The sequence below is a fragment of the Papio anubis genome, unplaced genomic scaffold, assembly GCF_008728515.1.
Source record: "Papio anubis isolate 15944 unplaced genomic scaffold, Panubis1.0 scaffold123, whole genome shotgun sequence".
Classification (NCBI taxonomy): Eukaryota; Metazoa; Chordata; class Mammalia; order Primates; family Cercopithecidae; genus Papio; species Papio anubis.
In genome coordinates this window covers 208,386-221,983 of record NW_022161170.1, presented here as the reverse complement: position 1 = coordinate 221,983, position 13,598 = coordinate 208,386, and the positions used below count along the sequence as shown (strand labels likewise).

General features: G+C 37.7%; 1 protein-coding gene across 2 annotated transcripts in view; it reads right to left on the bottom strand.

Annotated features, from left to right (window-relative positions):
* Positions 1–61: 61 nt before the first annotated feature.
* Positions 62–13,598, bottom strand: part of LOC101023521 (disintegrin and metalloproteinase domain-containing protein 10) — a 138,680-nt gene continuing 125,143 nt past the window's right edge. Inside the window, exons 11-14 of one of the 2 annotated variants that reach the window (XM_031661274.1) lie at positions 11,556–11,706; positions 2,334–2,517; positions 1,515–1,623; positions 62–1,028 (exon numbers count right to left, since the gene is read on the bottom strand). In XM_031661274.1, coding sequence (XP_031517134.1) covers positions 700–1,028; positions 1,515–1,623; positions 2,334–2,517; positions 11,556–11,706 — 773 coding nt within the window. In that variant the 3' untranslated portion in view covers positions 62–699. The remainder of the gene's footprint in view (positions 1,029–1,514; positions 1,624–2,333; positions 2,518–11,555; positions 11,707–13,598) is intronic. The other variant, XM_031661275.1, reaches the window with a different exon arrangement.

Here is a 13,598-nt window from a genome sequence, read left to right as displayed (position 1 = left end):
CAAACAACATCTTTTGTGCTTTAAGGCATCCATAGTCCTGAACACACACACACACACACACACACACACACACAAATAATCTGAGAAAGGGGAATCTGAGTTATAAGTCAATTACCAAAGCAAACTACTTTCAGTTCAATTATAGCACATTCTCAAATATATCATCTGCAAGCTTCCTATAGATATTTTAATGTAATCACTTTTAAAGCATGAACAGTTAAGTAAGCTGAGACAGTCATTCTTGACAATCTTTTAAGAAAACATCAGGTAATTCCATGTTTGTACAACTTGGAGATAAGTGGGCTTAAAAATAAGCATTCAGCGGATTACTACTGAATGAACGTCCATAATCATTAGTAGATCTACAAAAGGCTGTGTATCTGATCTTACTCTGTTCAACATTTCCTATTACAAACAAGATGAAGACCCAGAGATTATACTGAAAGATCAGGAAAAATCACCAATTAGTCCATGATTTGGGCAAATAAGTTGTCTTGAAAAACAACACCAAAAACCTTTTTAAAGTCCCATGAAAATGCCCTATATGCACCAAAAGAAGTAACCCATCCAGGAGATGAACTAAGGAGCGCAGTAAAACAGAATGACTCCCATCACCTACCAAGCAATCTATGAATGATACACATTATTCTGATCACTTCAGAAGGAAATAATAACCAGAAATATTCATATAAAGTCATTCTAATATAAATAGTTAAGTTGTTTTCTCATAACTTTGATGACTTCTGGCCAAGTAAAATTAAGATGAAACCACTTTAAGTTTTCTTTGTAAATAAAAACTATACTTACCACGATCCATTCAGCAATGTTTTCATAGAGCTCTGGACTAAAAATGGCTTTTTTAAGCCTAGCTAGAGGACCATCAGCATCTACTAATCTGCAGCGCATGAAAACATCACAGTAACCTCTAAAATCGTTGCAAGGGGATCCAGGCTGCAGGGTGATGGTTCGACCACTGAAGTGCCTACTCCACTGCACAGACCCTGTACTGGCACAAGTTGATGGGTCCACTGGAAAAGAAATGCCAAATATAAGCTGAAGATCAGATTCAAATATAAGTTGAAGATCAGATTTCCAGTTGGGGAAATATAAAGAGGGAAAAAAAAATGTCTGAAATCATTACCATAACATGTTATATAGACCTTCTCTAGTTAGGCTGGGTAATGCCATTAGTAATTCACATTAAATGTTACAATGTCAACAAGCAACCAGCAAAGTCTTGATTTAGTGTCCACAATGACTTAAAGTCTAACAGTGTTTATGTAATTTATTACTGTAAAGCTGGCAATGTTTTGTCTAGTTTATGATTTTTAGAACATCGTAGAGACCATAATGATAGAGACATAATGCTATGCTACATTTATAATCTCCTCAAGAGGACAGATTGAGCTGGAAACTATCTGGCCAAACTACAGGTCAAAGTTTAACACTTAAAATTTAGGAGAAAATAATAGTTTGAGGCAAATTTTATACTCTTGTACTTTTAAAAGCCTTACTTTTCTTCATACAGCATACATGGCATAATTCTTTATCATCTTTGCCATCAGAACTGGCACACGTACACTCCTCTAAGCCATATTTCTCACAGATAGAACCTGCACATTGCTAGAAGAAAAATAAAAGACAAATTATTTAATCCCTATACAGTCAAACCTATTGTTTATAGTAACAGACAGCCAAGTATAAGCTTCCAATGTCAAAATATTTAAATGGATATAAAAGTGAAAAACGAACAGAGTTGAGTATCAAAACTGAATTACCTAAATACATTTGAAAAAAATTGAAAAACAGTAAATCCAAGTAAGACAGTAAATCTTTTAAAGGAATGGCAACTTTAAAAAATGAAATAAAAGCAGAGAAATAGATTAGATGAGAATCGATTTTATGTTGGTTATTATGGCTCTTCTATAAAGCAAGAAAAATTAAATTTTCTTCATGTAGAGCAAAGTGATATTCAGCCACAAAAGCTTTAAAGGTTTCAAATTCAGAGAAGATGACCAAGGAGTTCTTTTATTTAGGCTACTGAAATATTGTTTTATAAAACTTAAATATTATAGACAAGTCACATGCCGAGTTGTACAACTATGTTTCTCTAGAGAATATCAACCACATGTACATGGGAAGATGAAAAACAAATTAGTAGTTAATTGAATGCTACATAATATACTCATAGTTTTGTGAGGGAATAGATAGGGATATTACTTAAACAGAGACCAAGATTAATTACTTTAACTATGTAGCTTTAAGCATCAATAATTCTTCTGAAAAACAAGTTTTCTAAAATTAAATTTAAAAACATATAGTTAAATGCTTACCCCATTAATGCACACTTGTGTATGCCTATTACAGTCTGTGAAGTTTGGTTTAGGGTCAGATGCTGGGCAGAGAGCTGTGAAGCCATTACATATTCCTTCCCTTGCACAGTCTGAATCATCCCGACACTTCTCAGATTTTGACTTGAATGCACACTGTGCTGTACAACAAGGACCTTGACTTGGACTAGAAGAAACATTAAGTGATTAAACAAAGTAAATCACTAGTTATTACCTATATACTATCAGATATTAGATTAGATCCACATTATCAGACACAGTACCAATTTTTAAATCATAAGTCTCATCATTTAAATGATAAGTATGTTACTGGTATACAACTTCAAAAACCTGAAACTGCACACTGCCTCCTGAGTAAACAGTGCACTGGTACAGCCGTGTGTCCCAAAGAAACAGTGCCTGGGCCTACTGGAAAAGTCACACCCTGCAGGGCATGAGATAAAGCAGCACATTGCTCCTTCAGGTAACAATGCCTTGGCCAAGTTGAGGAGCTGTGCATTCCAGGGCTAAGCCAACACAGTAACTCACAACCCAGGGAAATATCAAAGGCTGAACTGGGATACTATGCCTACAGGCCGAACAACTCTAGCACCCTGCTTCCCTGGAGCTAGACTAGCCCCCTAGAGTCTGAGCTGCTGAGACACCCTTCTCCCCAGAGCAGTCATCACTGTGCTGCTCCCTGCCTCCTAGGGCCCAAATGACAGCTGTGCTTGATTGAACATTCTGAGGTACTTGCTGTTGCTGCATCTGGTCTCACAGACTCTGGGATACCACCAAGCCCCACCATCGCAGGGTCTAGACTCACCAACACCTCCATCCCCAGTGACCCAACTCGCCACTGAGTCCTATTCGCTCAGGCTCCGAAATTACTGCCATGCACTGGGCTCTGGGCTCAAATCTCCAGAACATCTCTTCTTTCCTGGACTCAAACCAGGGCTATGCCCTGCCCACAAAGTGTATAATCACAGCTACAGACTGGCCTGCTAGGTACAAGCTGCTAGGGAGCAACCAGAGTCATAGATCCTGGTGCTATAGGCAACCTACATTCAATCTTGCCACAGACAGTAAACACACACTGCAAGACACAAGTACCATAATAGGTTTGTGAGATCCTGAGCCTAGAACTCCAGCCCCATAGTTACTATGCGCATCTGCAACTGGAAGCCTGCACCACAGCAGGTGCTTGTAGGCCATGTCAGACCTGACATCAAGAGGGATCCCCTTGGCTAAGTCTCACCATTATGGGAAAAATGAGAATAGGAGGGCCCCAAAAGTCGTTGCCACTGAGGACATTAACAACCTACACCACCAGCATCCATTATCACAAACTTCTACAGCACAAGTCACTGAGGTGCCTACAGTTATTGATGATGTTGAATACAGCTGAAGAAGCTTCATGGAGACTATACCATTGCACCTACCTGGAAACAGAATCATCACACCCTTCCCTACCAGTACACTAAGATCCAGCTACAGGTGAGAGTGTATCTCCACAAAAGCCACTATAGACAATTTACATGAGATGACTGTTCCACCAGACAGGTACACAGACATCAACACAGGGATTCGAGAAACATGAAAAAACAAATATATATGACACCACCAAAGGAACATAATTAACTCTCTAGCAACAGGTCCGAATGAAAAGGAAATCAATAAATTGCCTAAAAAGGAATTCAAAATGATGATTTGAGGGAAAAGACACAAGAAAATATAGATAAAAAATTCAACGAAATTAGGAAAACAATATGAATAAGAAATTCAAAAAAGTAATAGATATTATTAAGTAGAAACAAAACTTCTGCAGCTTAAGAATTCAATGAATAAAATAAAAATACATAATAGAGAGCTTCAACAGCAGACTTGATCAAGCAAAAGAAAATCTCTGAACTTCAAGATAGAATATTTGAAATTACTCATTTAGGGGAAGGAAAAAAAAAAGGAAGAAAGCCTGTAAGACTTATGGGACACCACAAAGTGAATAAATTTTCATATTATAAGAGCTGCAGAAGGTTGGGTGCAGTAACTCATGCCTGTAATGCCAGAACTTTGGGAGGCTGAGGTGGCAGGATCACTTTACCCCAGGAGTTAAAGACCAACCTAGGCAATGTAGTGAGATCCCATCTCTGCAATCAATCAATCAATCAATCATTTAAAAGCTACAGAAGGAGAAGAGATTAAAATAGGCACAGAAAACCTATGTTTTGGCTGGGTGTGCTGGCTCATGCCTGTAATCCCAAGACTTTGGGAGGCCAAAACGGGTGGATCGCTTGAGGTCAGGAGCTTGAAACCCCGTCTCTACTAAAAATATGAGAAAAACTAGCTGGGTAGGGTGGCGCGCACCTGCAATTCCAGCTACTCAGGAGGTTGAGGCACAAGAATCGCTTGCACTTGGAAGGCAGAGGTTGCAGTGAGCTGAAACTGTACCACTGCACTCCAGCCTGGGTAATGAAGTGAGACTGTCTCAAAAAAAAGAAAGAAAAAAAGAAAACCTATTTATTAAAATAATAGCTGAAAACGTAGGTCTGCCGAGAATTCTAAAAAAACAGCAAGAGAAAAGTATCAAGTCACATATAAGGGAGTATCTATTAGACTAGCAGCAGATTTCTCAGCAGAAATTTCACCAGCATGGAGAGAATGGGATATGTTCAAAGCACTGAAAGAAAAAAAAATTTGGCAGCCAAGAATCTATAAGACTTTATTTGTCCCTCGTTTCTGAAGGATAGTTTACAAATTAGCAGCCAAGAGTCTATACCCAGCAAAACCATCCTTCAGAAATGAGGGACAAATAAAGTCTTTCCCACACAAGCAAAAATAGGAAATTAATCACCACTAGACTGACCCTACAAGAAATACTCAAGGGAGTCCTGCACCTGGAAGCAAAAGAAACCAATAATCACCATTATGAAAACACACAGAATTATAATGTTAACAACCTACACCACCACTGCCGCCATAACTACAAAGCTGTACAGCGCAGGCCACTGTGATACACGAACGAGAAAAAGAAGAGTCAAATGTTACTACTACAGAAAACTACCAAACCACAATGCTGAATGAGAGAAAAAAAGGAAGAATGAATATGCAAAAAAAAAAAAAAAAAAAAAAAGAAAGGCCTTGCGCAGTGGCTCATGCCTATAATCCCAGCACTTTGGGAGGCTGAGGCAGGCAGATCATGAGGTCAGGAGATCGAGACCATCCTGGCTAACATGGTGAAACTCCATCTCTACTAAAAATAAAAAACATTAGCTGGGCATGGTGGCGGGCACTTGTAGTCCCAGCTACTTGGGAGGCTGAGGCAGGAGAACCTGGGAGGCGGAGCTTGCAGTGAGCCGAGATTGTGCCACTGCACTCGAGCCTGGGCTACAAAGCAAGACTCCATCTCAAAAAAAAAAAAAAAATTATCAAAATGACAAGAGGAAGTCCTCACCTATTGATATCAATCATGAATATACACCAATTAAATCCCCCTACTTAAAAGACACAACCTGGCTGAATGGGTCTACTGTAATCTCTTCCCCCTCTGTAGCTTTTAAATGATTTATGTATTCATTTGTAGAAATGGGTTCTCACTATGTTGCCTACTCCTGCTCAAGCAAAACTCCCAGCTCGGCCTCCCAAACACATGACACACCCAACTATAGGTTGCTAACAAGAAAATCATTTTACTTGTAAAGACATAATATAGACTAAAAGTAAAGGAATGGAAAAAGATATTTCACTCAAACAGAAATAAAGTAAGCAAGAGTAGCTATACCTGTATCAGATAAATCAGATTTTAAGTCAAAAACTGTGAAAAGAGGGCCAGGTGCGGTGGCTCACGCCTGTAATCCCAGCACTTTGGGAGGCCGAGGCGGGCAGATCACCTGAGGTCAGGAGTTCAAGACCAGCCTGGCCAACATGGCGAGACCCCATCTATATTAAAAATATAAAAATTAGTTGGGCATGGTGATGCATGCCTGTAGTCCCAGCTACTTGGGAGGCTGAGGCAGGAGAATCACTTGAACCCGGGAGGTGTAGGTTGCAGTGAGCTGAGATCATGCCACTGCACTCAAGCCTGGGTGACAGAGCAAGACCCTGTCTCCAAAAAAAACTGTGAAAAGAGACAAAAAAGGTCATTATATAGTGATAAAATGTTCCATTCAACAAGGGGACATAACAATTCTAAATCTATATGCACCTAACACCAAAGCACCCAGATACATAAAGCAAATACCATTAGATCTAAAGAGAGAGATCAACTCCAATAAAGCAATGATTGGAGACTTCAAGAGTCCATTCTCAGCACTGGACAGATGATCTAGACAGAAAATCAAGAAACAAACACTGGATTGGAACTACACTTTAGACCAAATAGATCTAACAGACATTTATAGAACACTCATCCAACAGCTATGGCAGAATATACATTATTTTCATTAGCACATGAAACATTCTCCAGGACAGACCACCTATTAGGCTATAAAACCATTATCAACAGATGTTTAAAAACAGAAATCATATCAAGTATCTTTTCTGAACACAACGGAATAAAACTAGAAATCAATCACAAGGGGAACTTTAGAAACTGTACAAACACATAATTAAACAACTTGCTTCTGAACAACCAATGAGTCGCTGAAGAAATTAAAAATGAAGTTTAAAAGCTCTCTGAAACAACTAAAAATAGAGAAACACAACATACCAAATACTATGGGATACAGCTAAAGCAATATTAAGAGGGAAGTTTATAGCAATAAATGTCTACATAGAAAAAGTAGAAAGATAAACAACCTAATAATGCACCTCAAGGAATCAGTAAAGCAAGAACAAACCAAACCACAAATTAGAAGAAAAGATATAATAAAGATCAGAGCAGAAATAAACAAAATTGAGACTAAAAAAAATCCAAAGAATCAGGCTGGGCGCGGTGGCTCATGCCTATAATCCCAGCACTTTGGGAGGCCGAGGTGGATGGATCACAAAGTCAGGAGATCGAGACCATCCTGGGTAACACGGTGAAACCCTGTCTCTACTAAAAAATACAAAAAAAATTAGCCAGGAGTGGTGGTGGGCACCTGGAGTCCCAGCTACTCAGGAGGCTGAGGCAGGAGAATGGCGTGAATCTGGGAGGCAGAGCTTGCAGTGGGCCAATATTGCGCCACTGCACTCCAGTCTGTGGAACAAAGCGAGACTCCGTCTCAAAAAAAAAAAAAAAAATCAACAAAACGAACAGTTGGTTTCTTAGAAAGATAAAATCAACAATCCATTAACCAGACAAGGAAAAAAAATCCAAATAAAATCAGAAACAAAAAAGGAGACATTATAACTGATACCACGTGAATACAAAGAATCATTAGAGACCATTACAATAAACTATATGCCAATAAATGGGAAAACCGAATGAAAATTAATAAATTCCTGGACACATACAACCTACCAAGATTGAAATAAGAATAGAAAACCTGGACAGACCAATCACAAGTAACAAGATTGAATCAGTAAAAAAAAAAAAAGTCTCCCAACAATACTTCCTGATCACCAGGTAAAAGAAAAAAGAAAAAAAAAGAACTAGAACAAGAAAAGAATGTTCACTCTTGCCACTCTTATCAATATAGTAATGGAAGTTCTGAGCCAGAGCAATTAGGCAAGAGAAAAAAATAAAGGATATCCAAATTGGAAAGAAGGAAGCCAAACTGTTCCTGTTTGTAGACAGCATAATCTTACATATATAGGCAACCCTTAAAGCTCCACTGAAAACTCTTAGAATTGATAAATGAATTCAGAACAGTTGCAGGATACAAAATTAACATTAAAAAATCAGTTGTGTTTCTATATACAAGAAAATAGCAGAAAAAGAAATCAATCTCATTTATAATAGCTGCAAAAAAAGAGTGAGTTTAATAAACCGAAGGAGGTGAGTTTATTAAATTTCTACAAGGAAAACTATAAAACACTAATGAAAGAAATTGAACAAGTGAAAAAAAAAACAAACCACATTTCATGTTCATGGACTGGAAGAATTAATACTGTGAAAATGGCCATACTACCAAAAGCAATCTACAGATTCAATGTAACCCCTATCCAAATACCAATGACATTCTTCACAGATAAAGAGAAAACAATCCTAAAAGTCATATGAAACACAGAAGACTCCAATAGCCAAAAGAACAAAGCTGGAGGCATCACACCACCTAATTTCAAAATATACTACAAAGCTATAGCAACTAAAACAGCATGATACTGACATAAAAACAGACACATCAACCAATGAAACAGAACAGAGAACTCAGAAAAAAATCTATATATTTACAGTCAATTGATTTTTGACAAAGGTGATTTTTGAACATTCAGTGGGGAAAGGACAGTCTCTTCAGTAAGTGGTGATGGGAAAACTGTATATATATATATGCAGAAAAATGATATTAGACTCCTATGTCTCACCACATACCAAAACCAAATCAAAATGTGATGTAAATTTAAGGCCCGAAACTATGAAACTACTAAAAGAAAACACTGGGGAAGCACATAAGGACATTGATCTGAGCCAAGATTTTTGAGTAAGACCTCAATAGCACAGACAACAAAAGCAAAAACAGGCAAATAGGGTTACACACACTAAAAAGCTTCTGTACAGAAAAGGAAACAATCAACAGAGTGAAGAGACAATCTGCTGAATGGGAGAAAACATTTTCAAATTATTCATCAGACTAGGGACTGATAGAATGTACAAGGAACTCAAACAACTCAACAGCAAAAAAATAAATAATCTCATTAAAAAGTAGACAAATGATCTAAATAAACATTTCTCAAAAGAAGGCATATAAATTACTAACAAATACACGAAAAAATGTTCAATATCACTAACTATCAGGGAAACACAAATCAAAGCCATGGTGAGATACACTCAGTTAAAATGACCATTATCAAAATGATCAAAAATAAACAAACAAAGATGCTGATAAGGATGTGGAGATCAGGAACCATTAGTTTACTGCCAGTGGGAATATAAATTAGTATAGCCACTGTGTAAACTGGTATAGAAGTTCCTCTAAAAACTAAAAATAGATCTACTATATGATCCGGCTGGGTATACATCCAAAGAAAAGGAAGTCAGTATACAAAAGGGATACCAACAGCCCCTTGTATCACTATGCATAATAGCCAAGATACAGAATGAGTCTAAGTGTCCACCAAGAAACAAATGGATAAAGAAAAGGTGGTATATACTTGATCACAAAAAAGAGCAAAATACTGTCATGTGCAGTAACATGAACGGAAATAGAAGTCATCATGTTAAATAAAATAAGCCAGACCTAGAAAGACAAATAGCACATGTTGTTACTCATATGTGAGAGCAAAGTAAGCTGATCTCATAGAGGTAGAGAGTTGAACAGTGGTTACAACAGGATGAGAAGGGTAGTGGGGAGGTGGATAAAGAGAGCTTGGTTAATGGTCACAAACACACAGAAGGAATGAGCTCTAGTGTTTGATCGCACAGTAAAGTTACTACAATTAACAATAACTAATTGTAAATTTTAAAGTAGAAGATTTGAAATGTTTCCAAGACAAAGAAATGATAAATATCTGAGATAAATATCCTAATTACCTTGATTTGATCATTACATATTGTATGCATGTATCAAAATATCGCATGTATCAAAATATCACATGTACCTCGTAAATATGTACAATTATTATTTATCAATTAAAAATGGAATAGGGGCTGGGCACAGTGACTCACGCCTGTAATCCCAGCACTTTGGGAGGCTGAGGCAGGCGGATCACGAGGTCAGGAGATCAAGACCATCCTGGTTAACACAGTGAAACCCCATCTCTACTAAAAAACACAAAAAATTAGCTGGGCGTGGTGGAGGGCGCCTGTAGTCCCAGCTACTCGGGAGGCTGAGGCAGGAGAATGGCGTGAACCCGGGAGGCGGAGCTTGCAGTAAGCAGAGATCGCACCACTGCACTCCAGCCTGGGCGACAGAGCGAGACTCTGTCTCAAAAAAAAAAAAAAAGGAATAGGAAGTTACTGAACCAAACAGTCAAGAAAAGTGTTTAAGTGTCTTTTTTTTTTTTTAATAGTCAAAGCGTACTACATTCCACATTCTTGCCCTATTTACCTTTAGTAAAAGGCTACAATGGAAAATGGATTTAATATTAGGCAATTTATCAGTATTTTTTCAGTTACATCACACATTAGTTAATTTTTTCTCTCACATTTTCATGCTAAAATCAAACTAGGATATACAGACCAGCCGTTTAAAACATACTGAAGTGGCCAGGTGAAGTGGCTCACACCTTTAATCCCAGCACTTCGGGAGGCGAGGGCGGGCAGATCACTTGAAGGTCAGGAGTCCGAGACCAACTTGGCCAACATAGTGAAACCCCAGCTCTACTAAAAATACAAAAAATTAGCCAGGCATGGTGGCACACACCTGTAGTCCCAGCTACTCAGGAGGCTGAGGCAGGAGAAATGCTTGAACCTGGGAGGCAGAGCTTGCAGTGAGCTGAAATCATGCCACTGCACTCCAGCCTGGGCGACAGGCTTTTTTGAGACTCTATCTCAAAAAAAAAAAAGTCTTGTACAAACAATTGCTTACACTGCTACCAAAGTAAATTTGACAAGTGAAATAGTTATATTTCACCAAGTTAGAAAAGTAAATGGATTCCACATTAACCAAATATTTAAAGATTTTAAAAATATGGAAGATAGTTACATTTTCACAATAAGTAACTAAAGAATATGTATTTTTTAGGATTCTTTTTAGTATGTCCTTTTAGTATATCCTTTTGTTAATACTCACTACACAAATTACTATTAAAAGTAGTCCAAACAAGCCTGGGCAAATGGCGTAACTCTGTCTACAAAAAAATACAAAAATTAGCTGGGTGTGGCAGCACATGCCTATAGCCTCAGCTACTCAGGGGGCTGAGGTGGGAGGATCAATTGAGCCCGGGAGGTGGAAGCTGCAGTGAGCCGACATCACACCACTGCACTCCAGCCTGGCAACAGAGTGAGACCCTATCTCAAATAAAAGAAAAAGAAAAAGAAAAGTAGTTCAATCTGCCAATAACAGAGCACTAACCAATACTATTTCAGAAAAAGAAAACAAATAAAAGCAAAGTTTCAAAACCATATGCATCTCAATTTTAAATCTGTCGCAACTGCATTCAGGTAACTGTACAAGAATGTTAACATCACTGAAATTAGCAAAGTACCTGCACTGTTTCCCAGGTTTCAGTTTGCATTTTCTTCCCTCTGGTTGATTTGCATCGAAGCAGCATTCATCTTTACACTGGTCACTATAGCCACAATCACATTCTTCACCTTGTTCTACCATTCCATTTCCACAAATAGGTTGCCCAGATTCTGAGGAAAATAAACAAGACAAGGTAAACAATTGCATGCACACATTAATTTTATTTAAAATTCACAAATTCTTTAGATAATCATAACAAAGGGATAAAGGAAAACTTTGATGAGTAAGTAGAACAAACTAGGAAATCCGGAAATCACGAGACCTAATTCTAACAGGGGGTCTGCTACTAACTAGCAATGTGATCTTGGGCAAGTCACTTGCCTTTTGGGGCCTTCAGTTTCTTAATCTGTACAGTGAGGGGATTTGACAGAGGGTCCCTTCTAGAAGTGTAACTTGCAACTTAGGCCATGCTACACTGAGCTTTATTGACTGTACTATTTATATCACGCAAATACAAATCAAGTTAGGGCTTCACTAACCAGGAAAAAAAAAATTAAGCCTGTTTTTGCAACAGAAAATTTCAAACATACCTAAAAGTACTAAAAGAATATGTACAATGAACTCCCATGTACCAGTCACTCATCTTTAACAATTATCAACAATATGCTCTTCTTATCTCATTTACTACCATAATTTTTTTCTGCAGTATTTTAAAACAACCCCACCTAACATATTATTGTCCCTGTAAATACTTCAGGATGTATCACTAAGACATTAAGTTTTTTTTCTTATTTAAACCTAACCATAATAATCATGATCATATCTAAACAAAATTAATAACATGCTTAATAACATCTAACAGCCAAGTCATGTGCAGTTTTCCTCAACTGTCTCTTTACAATTTGTTGCTGTGAATCAAGTTTCAAACAAGCTTCCCCTAACCCCATCTCCACCCCTCATGGTTGCTTTCTGAGAGGTCTCTTATGTTCTTTTAATGTATAAATAGATTTCCCCATTTTTGTTTATTTTTACACCACTGATCTGTTAAAGAAGTTGGGTGATTTTGTCTATGAAATGTTCCACATTCTATTTAGCTGATTGTAATACAATCAGTAGGTTTTTTTTTTTTTTTTTTTTTTTTAAATGTACATTAGTTTTGCTGCTGAACTAAACCAAGCTCCTTAAGGGAAAAAACATGTATTATTTATATCTTCTGTATTCTCACAGACCTTAATGGTATTGAGCCAGATCTTGGTTGATTAAGATTAGACAGTCTCATCTAAGCATAGTGAATAATTTTAGAAAATTTCTTCAGCAGTCTTCTAAAGTTCTTTGATTTTTGTCAATGGAATTTAAAATTGGAATAGAAATGCTCCTCTTTGTAAGATCATAAAATCAAAGAGCTTTGGCAACTGCAAAGAATGATAAAAATCAAATGCCTTAAATATTCTAGGAAATAAAACTAACTTCCAAGGAGTATGTAACCTGCTAGAGACCATATACCCCAGTACAGGCAAAAACCTAGGGTTTTCTAGGTCTACAATCTGGTGCTCTTTTCTTTCTACTACACCAAATCGACGTGGAAAACAGTCATTGTACAGGCTTTAAGTTGAGAATTGAATAAGTAGAAGGGAACACATACATCTCAACACAGGAACCCATACAACCCCACATGAGGCCCATCTAAATCAAAAATGTTCTAGAAAGACTGGCTTTATATTCAGAGAATTATTTCTTTATGGTAAATTGTCTTCCTTTATTTATATCTGCAATATAAAACAGAAGCTTGGCATGAACATAAGCCCTCACACCGGCCCAGAAGAAAGGAGCTGGGACAAAGCCACTTGGCAACAGGGCTAAGAACCCAGACCCTAAGGGCACAGAGGAGCTGAACCTCGATTTCAGGGCCCCCAGGGATGTTGCTGTGGAAGCCCCTGCTCTCCAGAGCCAAACTGGCCTAGGTGAAAGCAGAAAGTTCATTCTTAACCACATCGACTATTTTTAAAAATCTTGGAGGTTATTGAAGCTTCACCTCTGTTTCACTTTAAGCCATCTCTTTTGT